This window comes from Dendrobates tinctorius, unplaced genomic scaffold, assembly GCF_039654945.1.
Source record: "Dendrobates tinctorius isolate UK_male_01 unplaced genomic scaffold, ASM3965494v1 ptg000087l, whole genome shotgun sequence".
In the NCBI taxonomy this organism is placed as follows: Eukaryota; Metazoa; Chordata; class Amphibia; order Anura; family Dendrobatidae; genus Dendrobates; species Dendrobates tinctorius.
This window is the reverse complement of record NW_027361755.1, coordinates 160,273-186,515: the sequence shown is the minus strand read 5'-3', so window position 1 is coordinate 186,515 and position 26,243 is coordinate 160,273. Positions and strand designations below refer to the sequence as shown.

The following is a 26,243-nucleotide window of genomic DNA, read 5'->3' as shown; positions in this document are numbered from 1 at the left end:
AAAAAAATGCAAAAACAATATTCCAACATTACAAATGGTGGTAGGTCGGGGGAGGAGAAGGCGGAAGACCAGCCTGTGTTTGCTGCTGACTATTTTGCCCAACTTGGCCATTACCCTGTGTGGTGGCATACTGTTGCCCATGATGTTGGTAGTGTACTGCCTCCTGTGATTGTGGTGGGTACTGGGCAGACTGATACTGGAGAGGGGCCTCCTGTTGGGGCTGGTAGGCCCGTGGCTCATACCCACCAAAATAGCCATGTCGTCCCCAACCAGGTTGGGGCCAGTCTCCAACACTGGGGGGGAACAAGTGGCCATATTGGTGAGGTTGGATATAGGCAGACATAAGTGGCTGCTGTGGGCAAGGTTGGGTAGGGGGAGGAAGGGAGTGAGGTGTATGTCCACCTGGAGGATCCTCAGAGCCTGATTGAGCAAGCATGTGTGTGTGTGGTCTAAGGCACATTAGATTCCTTGGGGAAATCTGCCACCTCTCCAGATATTAAAATAACTCATATGGGGTACTGGGGTGTGTGCTTGCGTCAAGCAGGATCTGAAAACATCCTCGAATACGTAGCCTCACCTCACGGGGAAGGGACCGAAGATAACGGGCCAGGCTGCGTGAGTACGCCTCCTCCCCATCATCATTATTCACTCTAGCAAGATAGTTGAGTACCTGTGTCAACATTAGTACGGCTATCTTGGGCAGGGATCTGGCGCCTTCTTCCTCTCTGGGATGGTCCAGCAGGCTGTGGGGAGCCCTGTAGCTGGGCAGTTGGTCTGCTGCTGATGTTGCCCTGATCATCCTGTATGGTGGAAGGTGCTGCAGCAGACGGTCCTGCTTGTGGATGTGGTCCTGGTGGTGGGGTTTGTGGTGCAGGTCCACATGCAAGGGCAGGCGCAGGGTGATCAGGAGATGAAACTTGACCCATGCTTCTTGGAGGGGGAGAAGATGGGCCAGCCACCTCTTCCCCTCCAGCCACAGGATCGATAATGGGCTCTGTATCTGACCCAGTTTCCCTTTCCGTAAGGTTAGACTGAGTTCTGTTATGAAATATAAAATAACCAAAAACATTAGTTTTGACCCAGTAAAGTATCTGTATAATGTGGTGTGAGGTATCTACTTACGGTCTCAGATCCAGAATTGGAGCGAGGAAGGAGAGGCGATCATAATACATTTTATCTTTGTGTGGCCAGCATCACCACTCCTGGCCCGCTGCGGACGTTGCCGCTTGTACTGGTCGCAGATGCTGCGCCAGCGTCTCATCACATCTTCAACTACAATGTGAAAGGAAATATTCTAAATTTCACATATTTGCTAAATAAAGTTTTCAAAAAGTAGCATAGTCATGTGGCCTAGGGTGTGCTTTCTACCCAGGGTGGCATATACAATTGGGGCAACCAGGCCAGATACACAGGGTCACAATGGCTCAGAGGTCAAGTAACTACTCTTAAATTGTTTGCCTAGGAGGATGAGGAGCTTGTGGACAGGGACCAATTATGTCAGGGTAAAACAATGGGTCAAATAAAAATCTACAGGCCTCAAGAGGCAAAAAGGCCAAACACAGGAAGGAAGGGGGGGGCCTTATTCCAAAAGCCTTTTTTGATGTGAGGTAATCTTCAACCTTTTTTGGGTTGTACTTACTCATTTGCTGCTGCTCCACACGTGGCTGATCACCAAAATCGTGGAACATCTGGTGACATATGCACCTCCATGCCGCCTCCTTTCTTGCCCGATTGGCATAAAGGGCATCACGTTGGTCCCAGATTTCCGGGCGCTCCTGCACTAGTACAATCAGCATCTCCACATTCAGGTAGTAGGGTGCCATGATGATGTACTCCGTGGAGGCATACTTCCTGGATGTCTGGAGCGCTTTTTGAGCTAACTAGCATGTCTAAGCTTCCTGATTATTGGTTGGCCCATTTCCTGTCACCTGCCAAAGTCCTGCATATTTCTCGCAAGTCACACGTGTGGTCCGTGTGTAACGCGTTGTTTTTGCACACCCATAGACTTGCATTGGCGTACTACGGACGTAGTACCCTGACAATTGCAGCATGCTGCGATTGGCACAGACCGTAAAATACACGTGAGAAATATATGGCTGATGGGAGCAACCCCATAGAGAATCATTGGTCCGTGTGCAATGCGTGGTTTTTACGCCTCTCACTCGTCCGTATTTCTCTTTAGTGTGACCCCAGCCTAATAACTGATCGCAAAAGCGGAGTTGGTAAAAACCAACCCGAATCATGTTCTCTAGGGTCTCGGCTACCCCTAGCAGCCAAGACTCCGGAGAAAATCCGACTCGGGGGGCGCTACACACTTTTTCAACAGCGCCATTAATTAACGGCGCTGTGGTTTAAGTACCCTTAACTACCGCCGTTAAAAGGAGTATCGGCAGTCGTTAAGGGGTTAAAGGGAACCTATTACCTCCAGAAATGTATTTACTAACAAATATAGACTCAATCTGCAGGTATATGGAGCTGTAAGGCAACCTGTCACATGAAAAATGCTATGAACCTGCAGGGGTTAATCCTTAAATTACTACAGAGGGTGGTTTGCATGTTATCCCCTTTACCCCCAAGGGTGGTTTGCATGTTAATGACCAGGCCAATTTTTACAATTCTGACCACTGCCCTTTATGAGTTAACTGTGGAATGCTTCAAAGGATGCCGGTGATTCTGACAATGTTTTCTTGTGACATATTGTACTTCATGTCAGTGGCAAAATTTCTTTGAAACTACTTGAGTTTGTGAAAAAAAAGGAAATTTGGCGAAAATGTCCCAATTTTCCAACTTTGAATTTTCATGCCCTTAAAACAGAGAAATAAGTCACAACATAGTGAATAAACAACATTTCCCACATGTCTAATTTAGAGCAGCACAATTTTGGAACCAAATTTTTTTTTTGTTAGGAAGTTATAAGGATTAAAAACTAAACCGTGATTTCGCATTTTTACAACATCACTTTTTTTAGGGACCACATCACATTTGAAGTCACTTTGAGGGGTCTATATGATAGTAAATACCCCCAAAAGTTGTTGTGCAATTTTTCCAGAGTACGTCGATAGCCCATATGTGGGGGGTAAATTACTGTTTGGGCATATGGCAGATGCTTTTTATTGCAAAAAAGTTTTTCAATCACCATACTTTGAGAGCTATAACTGTTCCATATTTTGGCCCACAGAATCATATGAGGTTTTGTTTTTTTGCAGGACGAGTGGACGTTTTTATTGGTACCATTTTTGGGCACACGTCATTTTATGATCGCTTTTTAGTCCGATTTTTAGGAGGCAGAATTAACAAAAAACATCAATTCATGAATTTCTTTGGGCAGGGGGGTTATACCATTCCACGTGTGGTAAAATTGATAAAGCAGTTTTATTCTTCGGGTCAGTACGATTACAACGATACCTCATTTATATTTTTTTATGTTTTGGTGCTTTTTCTACAATAAAAACTATTTTATATAAAAAATTATTTTTGCATCGGCTTATTCTGAGAGCTGTAACTTTTTTTTATTTTTCCAGTGATGGAGCTATATGGCAGCTTGTTTTTTGAGGGACAAGATGACGTTTTCAGAGGTACCATGTTTATTTATATATATCTTTTTTATCGCGTGTTATTCCGCTTTTTGTTTGGGGGTATGATGATAAAGCATTGGTTTTTTAATGGTGTTCACTAAAGGAGTTAACTAATGGGACAGTTTTATAGGTCGGATCGTTATGGACGCTGCGATACTAAATATGTGCTTTTATTGTTTATTTTTTTATTTAAATCTTTATTGATGGAATAAATATTGTTTTATTATTATTTTTTTATAAATATTTCTTCAATTCATTAAAAAAATTTTTTTTATTTAATTCTAACTTTTACACTTTGTCCCACTATGTGACACTCATTTTGTGCAGGCTGACCGCTTCTATAGCATGCAGATGAAGCAGCATCTACATGCTATAGAAGCTGTCAGCACTGCGGTTTCTATACACTAACCTAAGAGACTTCCTGACATGCACAGTGCATGACAGGAAGTTTCTCAGCTCTGGCAACCCGGATGTCGTCCTGACGACATCAGGTTACCATAGCGGCGACCGGGACCCCTTGTCATACCGCGGGGTCTCCGATCCAAAAGCAGAGGGGCTATCAGCCCCTGTGCTAGCTCAGGAACGCTGCAGTCATTTTTGATCGCGGTGTTTCGGAGATTAAAGTAACGGGAGCGGTCTGTGAGTGTTCCTGGCTCTTAGTGCCGGGTGTCAGCTGTGAGAAATCAGCTGACACCCGGCCACGATCTGCCGCGCTCCCCCCATGATGTACTATCCCATCCATGGGCAGCAAGTCCCAGGGCACAGGGACGGGATAGTACATCAGCTGTCAGAAAAGGGTTAATGACCGGGCCAAAAGTTTACAATTCTGACCATTGACCCTTTATGAGGTAATAACTCTGGAACGCTTCCATGGATCTCGGTGATTCTGACATTGTTTTTTTCGTGACATATGGTACTTCATGATAGTGGTAAAATTTCTATGATATGACTTGCATTTATTTGTGAAAAAAATGGAAGTTTGTTGAGAATTTTGAACATTTTGCAATTTTTCAACTTTCAAACTTAATGCCCTTAAATCACAGAGAAATATGTCACACAAAATACTTAAGTACCATTTCCCACATGTTTACTTTACATCAGCACAATTTTGGAACCAAATTTTTTTGTTAAGACGTTATAAGGGTTAAAAGTTGAAAGCGATTTCTCATTTTTACAACACCATATATTTTTAGGGACCACATCACATTTGAAATTACTTTGGGGTCTATATGATAAAAATTACCAAAGTGACACCATTCTAAAAGCTGCACCCCTCAAGGTGCTCAAAACCAAAATCAAGAAGTTTATTAAAACATCTGGTGCTTCACAGGAATTTTTAGAATGTTTAAAAAAAAAAAAAAATAATAATAATATATGAATTTTTTTTTTTTTTTTTTTTTTTTTTTTTTTTACACAAAAAATTTAGATGCAAATTAAAAAAAAAAAATGTATAAGGGTTGATAGGAAACTTTTTTTTCTTACAACAAACTGAGGTACACCACTAAAATTTTGTTTTACCCAATGATTTTATATTTTCACAAAATTGGTGGGTAAAAATAGCACAAAAATTTGCCCCACAATTTCTACTGAACGTGGCAATACCCCATATGTGGCTGTACAGTGCTACTTAGCCATACGGAGAGACTCGGGAAGAACGAAGTGCTATTTGCCTATTCAAGTGAATGGGTCTGTGCACATGTCAGTGTGTTTCCATGGACCACGAGTCCATGGGCAAAACACAATGACATGTCCGTTTTTTAATGTCAGCAAGGGCCATAAAACGTCCCGCGCTCAGGCATATGCATAACACACATTGATGTCATAAATGTGACACGCATCGGCGCCAGGGAAGAAGCTTTACAGTATGTGCTGTTCCACGGCGCCATGTGCTGATCATGGCTCTCATCATTCTCCCCTGCTTCTCCCCTGCTCTGCTGGAGATCAGCGCGAGCAGGGGAGAATGATGCGAGTTACATTTCAGTGAAAAAAGATACATCAAGTTTTTTTTTTTTTAACCCCTTCACTACCAAGGGTGGTTTGCACGTTAACTACCGGGCCAATTTTTACAATTCTGACCACTGTCCCTTTATGAGGTAATAACTCTGGAACGCTTCCGTGGATCCCGGTGATTCTGACACTGTTTTCTCGTGACATATTGTACTTCATGTTAGTGGTAAAATTTCATTCATATAACTTGCGTTTATTTATGAGAAAAATGGAAATTTGGCGAAAATTTTGAAAATTCCGCAATTTTCCAACTTTGAATTTTTATGCCCTTAAATCACAGAGATATGGCACACAAAAATGTTAAGTAACATTTGCCACATGTTTACTTTACATCAGCACAATTTTGGAACCAAAATTTTTATTTGTTAGCAAGATATAAGGGTTAAAAGTTGACCAGCGATCTCTCATTTTTGCAACACCATTTTATTTTTACGGACCACATCACATTTGAAGCCACTTTGAGGGGTCTATATGATAGAAAATACCCAAAAGTGACACCATTCTAAAAACTGCACCCCTTAAGGTGCTTAAAACCACATTCAAGGAGTTTATTAACCCTTCAGGTGCGTCACAGGAATTTTTTGAATATTTAAAAAAAATTAACTTTTAACTTTTTTTCACAAAAAAAATTACTTCAGGTTCAATTTTTTTTATTTTACCAAGTGTAACAGGAGAAATTGGACTGCAAAAATTATTGTGCAATTTGTACTGAGCACGCTGATACCTGATATGTGGGGGGGAACCACTGTTTCGGCGCATGGCAGAGCTCAGAAGGGAAGGAGCGCCGTTTGACTTTTTCAATGCAAAATTGGCTGGAATTCTGATTGGACGCCATGTCGCGTTTGGAGAGCCCCTGATGTACCTAAACAATGGAAACCCCCCACAAGTGACCCCATTTTTGAAACTAGACCCCCTAAAGAACTTATTTAGATATGTGGGGAGAACTTTGAACCCACAAGGGCTTCACAGAAGTTTATAATGTACAGCGGTACAATTAAAAGATGATATTTTTTCCACAAAATGATCTTTTCACCCCCAATTTTTATTTTCCCAAGGGTAACAGGACCCTAAAAGTTATTGTGCAATTTGTCCTGAGTACGCTGATACCCTATATGTGGGTGTAAATGACTATTTGGGCACATGGCAGAGCTCGGAAGGCAAGCAGCGCCATTTGACTTTTTTGGCTGGAATTGAGATCAGACACCATGTTGCGTTTGGAAAGCCCCTGATGTACCAAAACAGTGGAAACCCCCCACAAATGACCCCATTTTGGAAACTAGACCCCCCAAGGAACTTATCTAGATGTGTGGTGAGGACTTTGAACCCCCAAGTGCTTCACAGAAGTTTATAACGCCCAGGCGTGAAAATAACAAACATTTTTTTTCCACAAAAATGATATTTTTGCCCCAAAATTTTTATTTTCCTAAGGGCAACAGGAGAAATAGGACCCCAAAAGTTGTTTTACAAATTGTCCTGAGTAGGCTGATACCCCATATGAGGGGGTAAAACACTGTTTGGGTGCATGGCAGAGCTTGGAAGGGAAGGAGCACCATTTGACTTTTTCAACGCAGAACTGGCTGGAATTGAGATCAGATGCCATGTTGCGTTTGGAGAGCACCTGATGTGCGCAAATAGTGGAAACCCCCAATTCTAACCCTAACCCTAGCCTTAACCCTAGCCCTAACCCTAATGGGAAAATGGAAATAAATACATTTTTTTAATTTTATTATTTTTCACTAACTATGGGGGTGATAATGGGGGGTTTGTTTTACTATTTATGGCGGTTTTTATGTTTGACAGCTGTCGCACGCTAAAAGACGCTTTTTATTGTAAAAATAGTTTTTGCATCACCACATATTGAGAGCTATAATTTTTCCATATTTTGACCCACCGAGTCATGTGAGGTCTTATTTTTTGCGGGACGAGTTGACGCTTTTATTGGTATCATGTTCGGGCATGTGACATTTTTTGATCCCTTTTTATTTCGTTTTTTGGGACGCAGAATTTACAAAAACCAGCGTTTCATGAATTTCTTTTGGGTGGTGCGTTTACGCCGTTCCGGGTGCGGTAAAATTTATAAGGCGGTTTTATTCTTCTGGTCAGTACGGTTACAGCGATACCTCATTTAGGTCGTTTTTTTATGTTTTGGCGCTTTTATGCAATGAAAACAATTTTATATAAAAAATAATTATTTTTGCATCACTTTATTCTGCGAGCTATAACTTTATTTTTTTGCTGATGATGCTGTATGGTGGCTCGTTTTTTGCGGGACAAGATGACGTTTTCAGCGGTACCATGGATATTTATATGCGTCTTTTTGATCGCGCGTTATTGCACTTTTTGTTCGGCGGTATAATAAATCATTATTTTTTGCTTCGTTTTTTATTTTTATTTTTTAAGGGGTTCGCTTAAGGGGTTAACTATTGGGACAGTTTTATAGGGCGGGTCGTTGCGGATGCGGCGATACCAAATATGTGTACTTTTATTGTTTTTTTTTTTATTTCCAAAAAATGAATTTATTGGGGAATATTTTTATTTTATTTTTTTTATTTATTTGGCGATTTTTTTTAATTATTTTTACACTTTTTTTATTTTTTTTTTACTTTATTACAATGTCCCAGGGGGGACATCACTGTCCTGTGACAGATCGCTGATCTGTCACATCACAGATCACTGTGACAGATCAGCGATCTGTCACAGGCACTGCACAGGCTTCCTCATGCCTGCGCTTTGCAGGCACTGAGGAAGCCAGCTTCCTGCAGGCCCCCGGAGGTCCCCGTCGCCATCTTGGATCCGGGGACCTGCAGGAAAGGAGCCCCCGCAGCAGCGCTGCACATTGCGCTGCCGTGGGGGGCTCAGGGAAGCACGGAGGGAGCCCCCTCCCTGCCGATGCTTCCCTTTAACCCCCGGTACACCGCGATCGTGTTTGATCGCGGTGTGCAAGGGGTTAACGTGTCGGGGGCGGTCCGTGACCGCCCCTGACACATTGTGCCGGGTGTCAGCTATGATAATTAGCTGACACTCGGCCGCGATCAGCGGCGCTCACCACGTGGGCGCCGCTGATCGTGATGACGTAATATTCCGTCCATGGTAATTAGGTCCCTGGTCACATGGACGGAATATTACGTCATTTGTAGGTAAGGGGTTAAATAAAAAAGGTTGTGTTTTATTTCTAATAAAAGACTTTGTTCTGGCTGTTTCTTTACTTGCCATATAACTATAGAATTAGTAATGGATGAGTGTCTTATAGACGCTTCTCCATTACTAAGCCATGGGCTTGATGTCACCTTACAATACAAAGGTGACATCACCCCCAAAAATATGAACCCCACCTGCCACCGCTACAGGCAGCAACGTAGCCCCTGGGGGGGCAGAGGAGGCTGTTGCCCCGGGCCCAGTCATATGCAGCGGCCCCACTGGGAGACATGCCCACTTTTGTCATCATGTGGCCGTATCAGGAAGAGAGCAGCACAATGCCAGCTCCCGTCTGACAGACTGCACAGCGGCAGGATGCACAGCCTGTCTTTGCAGTGTACGGTGCTGCTGTCTCACCACAGGAGCCGTTTCCTGGCCGGCAGCAGCTGCAGTATCTGCCGCGCAGAACACTTCCTTATCCAACCTCAGTCACTGCCTGCAAGCTTCATCGGTAGGTGATGTAATTTATTAAATTCATTCAGCTCAGGCAGGTCATGGTCACTGCAGGTGAATGTGAGAACCTACGAAAGACAAAATGAAAAAACCCTGCTATAATTAAATAAGTAAAAAGCAAAAGTGCATTTAAATCAGAGTTCTTAGTAATACTGTATTTGATCAAACATAGCATAAAAGCCGTCCCACCATCGACAATGTGACTCTGTGGTCGGGGCGGTCCTACACTGTCTAGCATCAATAACCAAGCTCAATTTTTGTGTTTTTTTCTTTGTATTTTTGCATTCTGTGCAAGCTGGGGTGTGGCCTCCCTCTCCTGAGCTGGAAATTGTATTTAAAGGCTTCCCCTGACTGGTGTCCAGTGGTTGGGACTCGGTCCTTGTCTGCACTTATTCACACAGACGTGAACTTTGACACGATAAGGTTATTGATACTAGACAGTGTAGGACCGTCCCGACCACAGTCACCTTGTCGATGGTGGGACGGCTTTTATGCTATGTTTGATCAAATCGGGTTATTACTAAGAACTCTGTATGATTTAAATGCATTTTTGCTTTTTACTTAATTATAGCAGGGTTTTTTCCAATTTTGTCTTTTGTAGGCTTTGTATGCTTTTTGGCCATGTGAACATGCATTTATATGCTGCATGTGTACCAACTCAAACCAAGCTCAATTTTTGTGTTTTTTTTTTTGTGAATGTGAGAGGATGAGGGGTATTGTGGGGGCTAGGGAACTGGGGGGTGAATGTGAGAGGATGGGGATATTGTGATTGAGGGGGGACATGGCCTGGAGGGTGAATGTGGGAGGATGAGGGTATTGTGGGGTCAGGGGGACAGAGCACTGAGGGGTGCATTTGAGAGGATTGGCTGTTGGGGTGTGGGAGAGGGAATGGTCTTTTTTTTTTTTTACTTGTGAGACCGTTAATAATAATGGATTAATATTTCAGTATTAGTATAACAAGTTGCACAGACTGATGGCCGTGTAACTTCTGGATCGCCATCTGGATCCTGGATGCTGAAGACTTCCTGGACATGTTCACTTCCTTTTTGCTCCAACAGAAACTTAGGACCTGGAAGCCAAGAAGAGTTAACTAAAGAACTTATAGACATACAGTAGGTCTAGTGGCATGGTCAGCTGGAATAAGCTCAGATGGGACATAGAGCCATTGTTCAGGCTTGGAAGACCTCATTCTCTCGATGCAGTTAATGAAGTACACATAGAAGTGCCTTGTTTGGTTGTAGATGCAAGCTAAGACAACCTTACTGTCACTGTAGTATTGAATGTCATCTACAGTCATATGTTAAAGTTTGGGCACCCCTATTAATGTTAACCTTTTTTCTTTATAACAATTTTGGTTTTTGCAACAGCTATTTCAGTTTCATATATCTAATAACTGATGGACTCAGTTATATTTCTGGATTCAAATGAGGTTTATTGTACTAACAGAAAATGTGCAATCTCCATTTAAACAAAATTTGACCGGTGCAAAAGTATGGGCACCTCAACATAAAAGTGACATTAATATTTCGTAGATCCTCCTTTTCCAAAAATAACAGCCTCTAGTCGCTTCCTGCAGCTATTAATGAGTTCCTGGATCCTGGATGAAGGTATTTGTGACCATTCCTGTTTGCAAAACAATTCCAGTTCAGTTATGTTTGATGGTCGCCGAGCATGGACAGCCCGCTTCAAATCATCCCACAGATGTTCAATGATATTCAGGTCTGGGGACTGGGATGGCCATTCCAGAACATTGTAATTGTTCTTCTGCATGAATGCCCGAGTAGATTTGGAGCGGTGTTTTGGATCACTGTCTTGCTGAAATATCCATCCCCTGCGTAACTTCAACTTCGTCACTGATTCTTGCACATTATTGTCAAGAATCTGCTGATACTGAGTTGAATCCATGCGACCCTCAACTTTAACAAGATTCCCGGCGCCGGCATTGGCCACACAGCCCCAAAGCATGATGGAACCTCCACCAAATTTTACTGTGGGTAGCAAGTGTTTTTCTTGGAATGCTGTGTTTTTTAGCCTCCATGCATAACGCCTTTTTGTATGACCAAACAACTCAATCTTTGTTTCATCAGTCCACAGGACCTTCTTACAAAATGTAACTGGCTTGTCCACATGTGCTTTTGCATACCTCAGGCAACTGTTTGTGGCGTGCTTGCAGAAACAGCTTCTTTCGCATCATTCTCCCATACAGCTTCTCATTGTGCAAAGTGCGCTGTATTGTTGACCAATGCACAGTGACACCATCTGCAGCAAGATGATGCTGCAGGTCTTTGGAGGTGGTCTGTAGATTGTCCTTAACTGTTCTCACCATTCTTCTCTGCCTTTCTGATATTTTTCTTGTCCTGCCACTTCTGGGGAAGAGTCTTGAGGAGATCATTTGCATATTCCCAGTGCCTTCTGGGATAAGTGAAGAGTCTCCGCGAGCTCAACGATCACTGGGTTTTGGCTGTTGCAGCTGAAAAGAGGAAATCGGAAAACCAGGGGAAGAGTCTTGAGGAGATCATTTGCATATTCCCAGTGCCTTCTGGGATAAGTGAAGAGTCTCCGCGAGCTCAACGATCACTGAGTTTTGGCTGTTGCAGCTGAAAAGAGGAAATCGGAAAATCAGGGGAAGAGTCTTGAGGAGATCATTTGCATATTCCCAGTGCCTTCTGGGATAAGTGAAGAGTCTCCGCGAGCTCAACGATCACTGGGTTTTGGCTGTTGCAGCTGAAAAGAGGAAATCGGAAAACCAGGGGAAGAGTCTTGAGGAGATCATTTGCATATTCCCAGTGCCTTCTGGGATAAGTGAAGAGTCTCCGCGAGCTCAACGATCACTGGGTTTTGGCTGTTGCAACTGAAAAGAGGAAATCGGAAAACCGCGCGCCGAATTTTGGCTCATCTTTCATCATTTTTAAGAAATCTCAAGATGGAAGAGGCCAGGAGCCATTTGGTGAGCTGCATTTCTTGCTACATGTTCACAGACTTACCAGTGGAAAAGCCAAACTTCACATGCCACAAATGCAAGCTTGTGTCAATGTTGGAGGAAAAATTGCAACATCTCGAAGAGAGGTTAGCTACATTGAAGATCATTAAGGAAGGTGAAGAGTTCTTGGACAGAGCAGAATTATCTCTTCATGTTACAGAAAGAGAAGAAATTCGAAGTGCACCTGAAGAAACAGAGGAATGGAGACATTTGACCCAGAGAAGCAGGAGGATCAGGAGGCAGTCAGCACCCATACTGCTCAGGAACCAGTACCAGGCTCTCACGCAGAAAATCGATGAAGAAATACATCAGGATAAGACTTTGCCAACAAACAGCAACCTTGTACGCCTTCAGAGTCCTCCTGGATGGAGAAAGAAAAATGTTGTGAAGAAGAAACGGAGAGTGGTGGTCATGGGGGATTCCCTGTTGAGAGGAACAGAGGCCGCTATCTGCAGACCGGATATAACATCAAGAGAAATGTGCTGTCTTCCAGGTGCAAAAATTAAAGATGAGTCTGACAGGATATCAGGACTCTTCAGACCTACAGATGACTACCCATTCCTGCTACTACATGTGGGAACAAATGACACCGCAAGAAACGACCTGGAAACCATCTGCAGAGACTTTGAGGACTTAGGCAAGAAAGTGAAAACTGGGAGCGCAGGTGGTCTTCTCTTCCATCCTCCCAGTGGATGGCCATGGAACAAGGAGGTGGAATAAGATTCTGCAGGTGAACAACTGGCTACGTCGATGGTGCCGTCAGCAACGATTTGGATTTATGGATCACGGAGTGAGTTACCTATACGATTGACTACTTGCTAGAGAAGGGGTGCACCTTACGAAGACTGGAAAACATGTATTTGGAAGTCGCCTTGCTACACTTGTAAGGAGAGCTTTAAACTAGAACAACATGGGAAGGGAAGCAAAAGACCAGAAAAAGCCATACACCTGACAAATGCTATTGAGAACCCTGCTATTAGAAGTGGAAAGGAAGAACAAAGACAAAAGAATCTAATAAAAAAATTGGAGAAAGAGAAATCAATCACAAACTAAAATGTTTCTATACTAATGCACAAAGCATGGGCAACAAACAAGGAGAATTGGAACTACTAACACAGGAAAAGAAATATGATGTCATTGGAATCACTGAAACTTGGTGGGACAATACACATGATTGGAATACAAGACTAGAAGGATACAACTTATTTGCAAGAAACAGACTTGATAAACGAGGAGGTGTCGCATTGTATGTTAGAAACGCGTATATCTGCACATAGATTGAAACTTCAGAGACTGGGAGTTCTGTGGAAACTGTTTGGGTAAGAATACAAGGACAGAACAATGGAAAGGACACCATTGTAGGCATTTACTACAGGCCGCCTGTGCAAGCTGAAGATATGGATGAACTCTTTATGCATCAAATGGCCAAGTTCTCCAAAAAATATGACATAGTTGTCATGTGAGATTTCAACTATCCAGACATCTGTTGGGAATCTCTCTCAGGCAAAACTAACAGGTCAAGGAAATTCTTATCCTCTCTTGCTGACAACTTTATCTTCCAAAAGGTAGGGGAGAAAACAAGGGGAACTGCTACCTTGGTTCTAATCCTTATAAACAGGGAGGAAATGGTTGAGGAGGTAAAAGTGGCTGGGACCCTAGGAGGTAGCGACCATGCCATTTTAGAATTTTGGATAACTAGAGGAGGAAGACCTGTGAAGACTCAGATGTCAAGGTTAGATTTCAGAAAGGCAGATTTTAAGGGATTCAGAAAGAGAATTGGAGGGATCCAATGGCTGGATATCCTTAAGGATAAAAATGTCCAGGAAGGATGGGAAATCTTGAAAAATGAAATTCTCACAGCACAGTTGTTAACAATTCCGAAAAGAGGGAAGAATAGGAAGCATTTAAGGAAACCAGGATGGATGAACACAGAACTTAAGCACATGCTAAAAAGGAAGAAAGAAATGTTTACAAAATGGAAAGAGGGAGGCATATCTAAAGAAGAATATAATGCTGTCTGCAGAACCTGCAGGGCACAAATCAGATTAGCTAAAGCTGAAAATGAATTGAGGCTTGCAAGAGATGTCAAAAGCAATAATAAAGGATTTTGGGGATATGTCAAAAGTAAAAGAAAAGTCAAAGATGCTATAGGATTTTTACAGGATGAAAATGATGAAATGGTAAGACAGGATGTTGAGAAGGCCGAACTTTTAAATTCCTATTTTGCATCTGTTTTCTCTCAGAAAGGAAATGTAACATCAACTGTTCTTCACTGTCCTATTAAGGGAATAGAAGAATCCAGGATATCTATAAACAGAAAGATAGTGAGGAAACACTTAGCTAACCTAAATGAATTCAAGTCTCCAGGTCCAGATGAATTACACCCCAGAGTACTGAGATAGCGGAAGAAATTTTTGAACCCCTCTCCATAATCTTTGAAAATTCTTGGAGAACAGGAGAAGTCCCAGAAGACTGGAGAAGAGCAAATGTTCCTATCTTCAAAAAGGGGAAGAAGGTGGACCCAGGCAACTATAGGCCGGTGAGTCTGACTTCTATACCAGGAAAGATCTTTGAACAAATTATTAAACAACATGTATGTCAATACCTGGATAAGAATGAAGTGATTAAACAGAGTCAGCATGGGTTTGTAACTAATAAGTCATGTCAGACTAACTTAATTTGCTTCTATGACGGAATCACTGATTGGGTGGATCAAGGAAATGCTGTAGATATAGTATATCTTGACTTCAGCAAAGCATTTGACAAAGTATCTCATACAATCCTTATTGAAAAAATTGCTAAGTATGGAATGGACAAGGCAACCGTTAGGTGGATTCATAACTGGCTTAGTGATCGGACCCAAAGAGTGGTCGTAAATGGCTGCACATCCAGTTGGAAGAATGTCTCAAGTGGGGTACCACAGGGCTCTGTCCTGGGCCCTGTATTGTTCAACATCTTTATCAATGATTTAGATGAAGGAATTGAGGGTAAACTGATTAAATTTGCTGATGACACAAAGCTAGGAGGGATAGCTAATACTAGAGAAGAGAGAGAGAGGATTCAAAAAGATATAAATAAATTGGAGAAGTGGGCAGCAACTAACAGAATGGTTTTTAACAGGGAAAAATGCCAAGTACTACATCTGGGCAATAAAAATAGAAAAAGCATATACAGAATGGGAGGAATAGGGCTAAGCAACAGCACATGTGAAAAAGACTTGGGTATACTAATAGATCACAGACTGAACATTTTAATAAAGACATCAACAAACTGGAGCAAGTTCAGAAAAGAGCGACCAGAATGGTGACTGGTCTGCAAACCCTGTCTTATGAGGAAAGGTTGCAGGATTTGGGAATGTTTAGTTTGCAAAAGATAAGACTGAGAGGAGACTTAATAGCTGTCTACAAATATCTAAAGGGCTGTCACATTGTAGAAGGATCAACTTTATTCTCATTTGCACAAGGAAAGACTAGAAGCAATGGGATGAAGCTGAATGGGAGGAGACACAGATTAGATATTAGAAAAAACTTTTTGACAGTTAGAGTGATCAATGAGTGGAACAAGCTGCCAAGAGAAGTGGTGAGTTCTCCTTCAATGGAAGACTTCAAACAGAGGCTGGACAGACATCTGACTGGGATGATTTAGCGAATCCTGCTTTGAGCAGGGGGTTGGACCAGATGGCCCAGGAGGTCCCTTCCAACTCTACGATTCTATGATTCTATGAACTGTACCTGTGTTCTTCCATTTCCTTACTATGTTCCTCACAGTGGAAACTGACAGGTTAAATCTCTGAGACAACTTTTTGTATCCTTCCCCTGAAAAGCTATGTTGAATAATCTTTGTTTTCAGATCATTTGAGAGTTGTTTTGAGGAGCCCATGATGCCACTCTTCATAGGAGAATCAAATAGGAGAACTACTTGCAAGTGGCCACCTTAAATACCTTTTCTCATGATTTGATACACCTGGCTATGAAGTTCAAAGCTCAAGGAGGTTACAAAACCAATTTAGTGCTTCATGAGTCAGTAAAAAGTAGTTAGGAGTGTTCAAATCAAGAAAATGATAAGGGTGCCCATACTTTTGCACAGGTCAAATTTTGTTTAAATGCAGATTGCACATTTTCTGTTAGTACAATAAACCTCATTTGAATCCAGAAATATAACTGAGTCCATCAGTTATTAGATATATGAAACTGAAATAGCTGTTGCAAAAACCAAAATTGTTATAAAGAAAAAAGGTTAACATTAATAGGGGTGCCCAAACTTTAACATATGACTGTATGTTGGTGTACAGCTCATGCTGTATAAAGTCTGCGAGTACTACTGCAAGCACGGTCGCACAGAGTCCGAGCCTGGGAATAGTGTGGTCAGCCTTGGGAGCCAACTTAGCCTTGCCGAAAACAAACCCAACGTGATCTTGAATGTCGGGTCCCATCACCTTCACATAGGCAATGGCTGCAATGGCCTCTGTGGATGCATCCAAGAACACATGTAGTTCCTTCCTATTGCTAGCAGCAAGTGAGATTCTGGTGTAGCATCTTGGTATATGGATTTCATCCAAAGCACACAAAAACTGCATCCAGGTTTCCCATTTTGGTTCCTTATCAGGAGGGAGTGGGGCATCCCAGTCCTTGACGGTTTTGGAAAGCTGTCTCAGAAGGGATTTACCTTGTATGGTAATTGGTGCTACGAATCCCAGTGGGTCGTATAAGCTATTCACCACTGACAGGACACCATGTTTAGTGAATGGTTTGTCTGCACAGTTGATTTGGAAACTGAAGGTGACGACTGACAGGTTCCACCTCAAGCCTAAACTTCGCTGCACAGGCGGAGAGTCTGGTCCCAGGGCTATGTCCTTGAATCCTGGTGCATGGTCGCTTGACTCAAAGGCTCTCATGACAGCCAGGCTGTTTGAAGCAATTTTGTGCAATCTAAGCTTAGCTTGGTCCAGCATACCTTGGGTCCTCTTGAGTAGGTCGATTGTTGATTCTTCTGTGGGTGAAGATTTTAGTCCATCTTCTACATAGAAGTCTCTCTCTATAAAGTCTCTGGCATCTGTTCCATATTCGGTCTCTCCTTCTTGTGCAGTTCTCCACAGGCCATAGGTTGCCACTGCGGGGGAAGGGCTGTTTCAGAATACATGCACCCTCATGCGATACTCCACCATCTCTTTGCTGGGTTCATTGTCCTTGTACCACAGGAACCTGAGAAAATTCCTATGGTCCTCTCTGACTATGAAACAGTGGAACATATGGTCAACGTCAGCGATGATAGCAATGGGCTCTTTCTGGGACCTCATCAACACTCCTACTAGGTTGTTTGTAAGATTAGGACCCGTGAGGACATCGTTGAGATACGCCTTGATGTTTGGCGCTTGAATCAAAGACAACTCTAATTTGCTTAGGTTTCCGTGGGTGATATACTCCGAATGAGGGTAGGTACCAGCACTCCTCGTTTTCCTTTAAGGGAGGCGATGGCTCCGCATAGTTACTATGGAATATCTTGTTCATCAAGGTGACAGTGTGTTCTTTCATCTCCGGTTTGTTGCTAAGTGTGCACTGGAGAGAGTTGAATCTGGACAAGGCTTGTTCACGATTGTTCGGGAGTCTTACCCTGGTGGCTCGGAAGGGTAGGGGAAAACCCAGCAATTAGTCTCATCCTTAAGGAACTCATTGTCAATTATCCTGACAAATTCCTTGTCTTCCATTGACGGGGCTACTTTGTTGTCAGCTTTAGTTGCATGAAACACTGATCTTCCCAAGTCATCTGCATAGGGAGAAGGATAGACATCAGGCAGCTGTACGGGATCTGGAGCCTTCTCTTTTACCTCATAGTGATGAGGGCATGGTTTGCAGAAAGTAGTTCGTCCGTCTCGGCGTATGTAGATCTTAAAGGAATTGACTCTTGTTCTGTCCAAGCATACATTTCCTATGATTACCCACCCCAAGTCGAGTCTCTGTGCATAGGGGGTATAGTCAGGACCATTGCACTGTTGGCGGACCGTATGTATTCTTAAAGGGAACCTGTCACCCCCCTCAGATCCCGCCCCGCAGTGTGTTATGAGGTATTCACACTGCAGGGCTGGGGCCTCCACCACACGCAGGCGCAATAGCCTGATGTCGGATCTCGAGCAGCGCGCACTGCGCATGCCCGAGAACACTTGTTACAGCATAGGCGCCGGAATTCAAATCAAGAGGCAGCGACGCACGGGGTATCATGATGGATAGATCGTGAGCGGCGCCGAGGCATCGGACAGGCATGATTGACGGATGGTAGGTGGCTGATAGAAGGGGACACATTACAGGTATAAGGAGCTAATTATAAAAGTTAATATTTTGGCATTACTGGGGGTCAGAAAAATAAGAGCCACCTTCACAGAATGCAGCCTTAGTGCTGCTGAAGGTGGCTCTTTAACTGAAAAACGCCCTGGGGTGGGTGACAGGTTCCCTTTAAATTGTCTCTGCCAAGCAGAAGTCAGATTTCAGCATCTGTGTCCATAGGTGGAATAACGCTGACTAGGTGTGGAACGCAGCTTCTGGGGTAGGAATCTCATCCCTTTGGCTGGGTTTTTGATCGCATTCGATTAGCATAGGTAGAGGTATTTCTACGCCTCCGTTGAAAGGAGCAGCAATGAAACCTTGTGCCCTCCTGCCGCTAGTCTCTATGTGGCCTGAGCAAGTGTTCAGAGTACAGGGCGTTGCTGGTCCCTTGATTCCAAAGGCTTCAAAGAACTTTGGTCCAGCTAGTGATAGATTGTTTTGATCGCCAATGATGGCATACCTTTTTCCTTCATTCTCTGGTTGCCCTTCTGGATAAACTTTGATTAGGCATATCCTGTGTAGGGATTCGCTCTGGCAGGTAATGGCAGGGCTGCAGTATCGAGGCAACACACAGGCTTAAAGTCCAATTTCAGTGGTTTAATGTCACATTGCAAACAGCAGGTTAACAAAAAGTAAGGAAAAACAAATATACTCCAGCTTGGAGAACCACTGGTCCCAGACTCACTCCTTGCAAGGGACGGGATTAACTAAGCGGCTGCCAGGTCCTGTGGCATCCGCCAGGTACCATTCCCAGGGTTGTTGAGAGTCTTGCTGCTATAGTCCTGCAGCAAGGGGATCCTGTATACAAGTTCAGGCTAAGTGCAGCCAAGTTCTTGTAACTTCCAGACACACACTCACCATGTGCCAAATACCAACCTCCATTACATAGCCCATAACCCCTCGCACCGGTGAGGTAGACATCACATGGGCTGATCATGTGACCATGACATCATCCTTATGGTCTTTGGCAAATTTCAGCCTATGCTCTCCTTTGCTTCGCATTAATGAAAGGCTTTTTTCTACCTTTACATGACTTGAGCCCTGACTCTAAGATCCTGTTACGAACTGTTCTTGCCATGCACTTCACCCCAGCTGCCATTTGCCATTCCTTTTGTAGGTCACTTGATGTCATCTTGCATTTGTTGAGTCACATTCAAATAAGATCGTGGTCATCTCTTTCAGTGGAGAGTCGATTTCACCCTCTGCCGGTCTGTAGCATTGTTGTCCCCAATGTCTGCTGTTTGACCTTGTTGTAATTGAATGCTGTATTAGAAGTTTTAAGAATGGAGGCAACATGACGCTCACTGTATCCCTCTGCTAGTAAAGCCAGAATTGAGCCTTTCTTTTCTCATTAAAGACTTTTATTTTCAACTCCTTTGGCATGGTTAAAAGTTATTTTTTCATACCTATTACTTTTGGGATATTACTAGAACTTATTTTGCCATCCAGCTTGTCCTACTAAAGAGGATTGTGAACACCACAGAAGGGTTTTTTTTATACTTTCCTTTGTTAAATAAAATTTGGTTCAGGTGATTACCTAATCAGAAGCACATTAAGTAGAATGAGGTGTACTCTGGTTGCAATTCAACTGACACTGGAATGGAATGGCTGTCAGACATGCAAAGAAGCTGATTTTTATAAAACTGTGCAGTGGTCTCTTAATTTTTGCCAGAGCTGTATATGATTTTTTTATTTTCACGGCTCTACGTTATTAAGGTCTGTGAAGCACTTGGGGGTTCAAAGTGCTCAACACACAGCTAGATAAGTTCCTTGGAGGATCTAGTTTCCAAAATGGGGTCACTTATGGGGAGGGGTTCCACTGATAATAATAATATAATAAATTTTATTTTTATAGCGTCGACATATTCCGCAGCACTTTACATTTCAGAGGGGATTTGTACAGACAATAGACATTACAGCATAACAATAATCACATACAGTAGATTATAACAAATACCAAGAGGAAAGAGGGCCCTGCTCGCAAGCTTACAGTCTATGAGGAAAGAGGGAGACACGAAAGGTGGGTGGTAACAGTTGCCCTGATTGTATGGACCAGCCATAATGTTAGGTGTGTGACAGTACGGACACAGAGGGCTAATGGATGCATAAAGCATGTGGGAACATGATGCGGGAAATCTGGTTATGGTAAAACTTTTGGCTGTGCCACACAGGGATAGATTAGGTTAATGTGTTGAGGCGATAGGCCAGTCTGAATAAATGCGTTTTCAGGGCACGCTTAAAATTGTGGGGATTGGGGACTAATCGTATTGACCTGGGAAGTGCATTCCAAAGAATTGGCGCGGCACGTGTAAAGTCTTGGAGACGGGAGTGGGAGGTTCTGACTATTGAGGATGCTAACCTCAGGTCATCAGCAGAACGGAGGGTGCGGGTAGGGTGGTATACTGAAACAAGGGAGGAGATGTAGGGTGGTGCTGAGCCATGGAGGGCTTTGTGGGTGAGGGTAATAAGTTTATACTGAATTCTGGAGTGGATAGGTAGCCAGTGTAATGACTGGCACAAGGTAGAGGCATCAGTGTAACGATTGGTGAGGAATATGATCCTGGCTGCAGCATTCAAGACAGATTGGAGAGGGGAGAGTTTGGTAAGAGGGAGACTGATTAGAAGAGAGTTACAATAGTCAAGACGAGAATGAATAAGAGAAACAGTAAGTTTTTGCAGAGTCAAAAGTAAGAAAAGGTCGAATTCTAGAAATGTTTTTGAGGTGCAGATGACAAGAGCGAGCCAGTGATCGAATGTGGGGGGCAAAGGAAAGCTCGGAATCAAGTATGACCCCAAGACAGAGGGCCTGTTGCTGGGGAGTAATAGTGGAACCACCCACAGAAATAGCAATGTCGGGTATAGGTACATTAGTAGAGGGAGGAAACACCAGGAGTTCAGTCTTTGACAGGTTCAGTTTCAGATATAGTGAGGACATGATATTAGACACAGCATTTAGACAATCGCTGGTGTTTTCTAGAAAGGCTGGCGTGATGTCAGGAGAAGAAGCGTATAATTGGGTGTCATCAGCATAGAGATGGTACTGGAAACCAAATCTACTGATTGTTTGACCAATAGGGGCAGTGTACAAGGAGAAGAGGAGGGGGCCTAGAACCGATCCTTGGGGACCCCAACAGTAAGGGGAAGGTGAGAGGAGGAGGAACCGGCAAAAGATACAGTAAAGGAGCGGTCGGAGAGATAGGAGGAGAACCAGGAGAGAACGGTGTCCTTAAGGCCAATGGAACGGAGCATAGTGAGGAGGAGCTGATGATCCACAGTGTCGAATGCTGCAGAGAGATCCAAGAGAATTAGCATGGAGTAATGACCATTTGATTTAGCTGTTTAGGTACATCAGGAGCTCTCCAAACACGACATGGCATCCGCTCTCGATTCCAGCCAACTTTACGTTTAAGACCTCAAAATGGTGCTCCTTCCCTTCTGAGCCCTGCCGTGCGCCTAAAGAGTGGTCTTCCTCCACACGTGGGCTATTAAAAGAGGTACTCATGAAACTTATAATGCTCTAAATCTATGTAAATATACAAGTAACCTAGTACATGTTAATATATTTATTGATTGTAGCCTCTACCGGCCCAGTGTCGCTATAATCCTCTTCCCACTCATTGACTACATTCCCAACTCGCCAGATCACACTGGGGTTTTTGTGCAGGGCAGAAGTCACCTTTGGAATGTAGGTATATGCTTAATTCTGACATTCCCTAGTCTTCCACTGTAAGGCTATGTGCCCACGTTGCAGAAATGCTGTGGAATTGTCTACAGCATTTCCGCAACTCCCCACAGCGAGTAAAACGCATGCGGAATTCACATGCGTTTTCCCGCAAAATACAAGCGTTATGCAAGTGTTTTTAGCTTGTGGAATTCAAGCGCTTTTACTATTAATGCCTATGCAGCAGCAATAGTAAAAGATAGAATGTTAAAATAAAAGAAAAAAAAAAAAAGGATATACTCACCTTCTGTCGGCCCCCGATCTCCTCAGCATTGCTCTCAGTCCTCAGAGGTGCTCCCGGTTCGTTGTGTGCTTTGCAAGAATGACCTCTGTGACATCACGCGACTGCGACGCCACAAAGGTCATTTTGTTGCAAAGCACACCTGGGAAGCACCGCTGAGGGTTGGGAGGACTCCAGGGGCTGACAGAGGGTAAGTATATCTCTATTTTTTATTTTAATTCTATTTTTAACAGGAATATGGTATCCAGGGCATGGTGGAGAGTCTCCTCTCCTCCAGACCCTGAGTACCATCCGCACATGAAACGCTCACTTTATGCATGGTGGGCATAGTCACAAATGTAAAGGGAATGTTTGAATGCAATCATATGGCGGTGGAATCGCCGCGATTCTGCAAAATTAATTAACATGCTGCGGAATCCCATAGGATGGGATGGGATGCGTTTTTACTAGCATTTATTGTTTCCGCGGCCGCCTTGCCGCTGCGGAAACGCTTAAATACAACGTGGGCACACAGCCTAAAAGGTACTTCTAGTTCACACAAAGCCCAACTAGCAACTTGAAAATACAATCACATGAGGGAGAAGATTGGAGCAAAACTAGAAACGAGGGAAGGAGGAAACAAGGTTTAACAGCGCCCATATGGAGGTTTGAAGAAACACAGTGCGTAGTATAGCAATTGTCACCGGCAATAGGCACCACATATGTCACTACACTACATCGCTGCATTTCTTTAATCCTCAATACAGTCCGCTTTTATGACGACGATCCAGGACGGAGCAAAACATCATAGCTATTCACAGAACTGTTAATGGATTGTAAAAAGAAAAACAAAACTCTTCTCATATTCTGAGTTTTACCTACAACATAGACCATGAATCTTTCCTATTGTTCCAGAGATCCCCATATCATTAGCCATTGTTAAAGGGGTTGCCAGTTTTTTTTTCCACACTTTTGAATCCTCACAGGGTCCATATCGTGGTCTGTGAGGATTATCCGATGCAGGCAATGAGACCAGGTGGTTATATGATGGTAAGTATGAGATATGCATACTTCAAACTAAATGCGCGAGATGTCCAAGTAAACTGAGCAAGGCCAATCACATTTAGGCAGAATATGGCCGGAAGGATGCTGTGAGGAGGCATATTGCATACTAGTGGTGACATGACCACTGTATTTTGCTGCCAGTACTGGAGAACCCTGACTGTGCTAGCTGAGGATTCACATATCTGTAGTCACATAGAATGACTGCTGACTTTAATAATTAACTTTAAGGAATAGATACCTCAGAAATTCACATAATTTCCTCCAATTTTGTCTTACAACATACAGTATTACATTTTGTGAACTACTGTATTTAACCCCTTCCTGACATTTGACGTACTATCCAGTCCACGGGCCCCTATGACCGGGGAAGGGATAGTACGTCATCGCGATCAGCGGCGCTCCCGGGGGGGCGCCACTGATCGCGGCCAGGTGTCTCCAAACGCAACATGGCGTCTGATGTCAATTCCAGCCAATTCTGTGTTAAAAAAGTCAAACGGTGCTCCTTCCCTTCCAAGCTCTGCCATGCGCCCAAACAGTGTTTTACCCCCACATATGGGGTATCAGCCAACTCAGGACAAATTGCAAAACAACTTTTGGGGTCCAATATCGCCTGATACCCTTGGGAAAATAAAAAAATTGGGGACTAAAGATCATGTTTGTGGCTAAAATATGATTTTGTTCTTTTCATGCCCAGGCGTTATAAACTTCAGTGAAGCACATGGGGGTTCAAAGTGCTCACCACACATCTAGATAAGATCCTTGAGGGGACTAGTTTCCAAAAAGGGGTCAATTGTGCGGGGTTTCCACAGTTTAGGTACATCAGGGGCTCTCCAAAGGCAACATGACACCTGCAGACCATTCTATCAGTCTACATTCCAAAATGTCACTACCTCCCTTCCAAGCCCTGACGTGTCCCCATACAGTATTTTCTCCCACATATGGGGTATCAGTGTACTCAGGACAAATTGGACAACTTTTGGGGTCCAATTTCTCCTGTTACCCTTGGGAAAATAAAAAATTTGGGGACTAAAATAAGATAAGATCCTTGGGGGATCTAGTTTCCAAAATGGGGTCACTTGTGGGGGGTTTCCACTGTTTAGGCACATCAGGGGCTCCCCAAACGTGACATGGCGTCCAATCTGAATTCCAGCCAATTTTGTATTGAAAAAGTCAAACCTTCTGAGGTCTGCCATGCGCAGAAACAGTGGTTCCCCCCCACATATCAGGTATTAGCGTACTCAGGACAAATTGCACAATAACTTTTGCAGTCCAATTTCTCCTGTTACCCTTGGTAAAATAAAAAAACTTGGACCTGAAGTACTTTTTTTTGTTAAAAAAAAAAACTTAAAAATGTTCATTTTTTTTAAACATTCAAAAAATTCCTGTGAAGCACCTGAAGGGTTAATAAACTTCTTGAATGTGGTTTTGAGCACCTTGAGGGGTGCAGTCTTTAGAATGGTATCACATTTGGGTGTTTTCTATCATATAGACCGCTCAGAGTGACTTCAAATGTGATGTGATCCATAAAAATAAAATGGTGTTGCAAAAATGAGAAATCGCTGGTCAATTTTTAACCCTTATAACTTCCTAACAAAAAAAATTGTGCTGATGTAAAGTAAACATATGGGAAATGTTATTTATTAAGTTTTTTGTGTGCCATATCTCTGTGATTTAAGGACATAAAAATTCTAAGTTGGAAAATTGCAGAATTTTCAAAATTTTCACCAAATTTCCATTTTTTTCACAAATAAACGCAAGTTTTATCAATGAAATTTTACCACTAACACGAAGTACAATATGTCACGAGAAAACAATGTCAGAATCACCTGTATCCATAGAAGCGTTTCAGAGTTATCACCTCATAAATGGACAGTGGTCAGAATTGTAAAAATTGGCCCGGTCATGAACGTGCAAACCACCCTTGTGGGTAAAGGGGTTAAAGAAATGTGAATGTGTCTCAGGAGACTACACTAAACCCCCACTATGCAAAGTCTATCTGTAGAAGAATAAAGCTGCTTTTTATAAAGCTGAAATGTCTATGTCTATAACATAACTTTTAGCAAGATATAAAAGCAGTTTTATGAGGGTGGCCTGGCCTGGATCCAAGGGAGCAGGACGTGTCTCCTCTGAGCTCCGCTTGCTGAAAGAAATCAATAATTATCCCAATCTCTGTGGTCCATCTGGACCGCAAGGGGCTACCTGACACGGGACAATACCCAGTGCGACCGGATCCAGTAAGGTGCCTCTGCTCCCTTGAGCACAGCGCCGAGAGAGCTACAGTAGCTGAGGCCTGACGCAGGCGCTTCCTGCCCGCCATCTTGCCATCTGGAGGACGGTCTCTCCTGCACTACGGGGCCGACATGGTCCCGAAGGAGACCACACAGAGTCGGACTACCTCCCCCTCTCCCCTGCTCAGATGGCACTCTGGTGAGTTTTTACCTAGACATGTTGCAAGCACCTGGAGCGCTGAAGAGAATAGAGGACGAGGAAAGGCCTGAAGCCTAGTTGGAGAAGCTCCCGCCCCTCCGCCATTGACTGCTCCATCGCTCCCTCACTTACTGGCGTTGCGGCAAGCTCTGCGGACTGAGCCGAGGGGGGAGGCTTCCTGGGACGCCTTTGCATAGGGGGGGGCGGCCCCGCGGTCGGACCTGGGACCTGCAGGAGACGTTCGGCGCCCGCCGGCTTGCACCAGCTGTTGCTCTCACCCCGC

The 26,243-nt window shown here is 43.4% G+C and overlaps 1 protein-coding gene across 7 annotated transcripts in view; it reads right to left on the bottom strand.

Annotated features, from left to right (window-relative positions):
- ZDHHC14 (zDHHC palmitoyltransferase 14) overlaps nucleotides 1–26,243 on the bottom strand; it is a 470,395-nt gene that overhangs the window by 304,063 nt on the left and 140,089 nt on the right. Inside the window, exons 1-2 of one of the 7 annotated variants that reach the window (XM_073585697.1) lie at nucleotides 1,123–4,897; nucleotides 671–1,038 (exon numbers count right to left, since the gene is read on the bottom strand). The exons of 2 other annotated variants lie outside the window; for them this stretch is intronic. In XM_073585697.1, the coding sequence (XP_073441798.1) occupies nucleotides 671–1,038; nucleotides 1,123–1,172 (418 nt within the window). In that variant the 5' untranslated portion in view covers nucleotides 1,173–4,897. Of the gene's footprint in view, nucleotides 1–670; nucleotides 1,039–1,122; nucleotides 4,898–26,243 lie in introns of those variants that run through there. 4 more of the 7 variants (XM_073585699.1, XM_073585698.1, XM_073585696.1 and 1 more) reach the window with 4 other exon arrangements.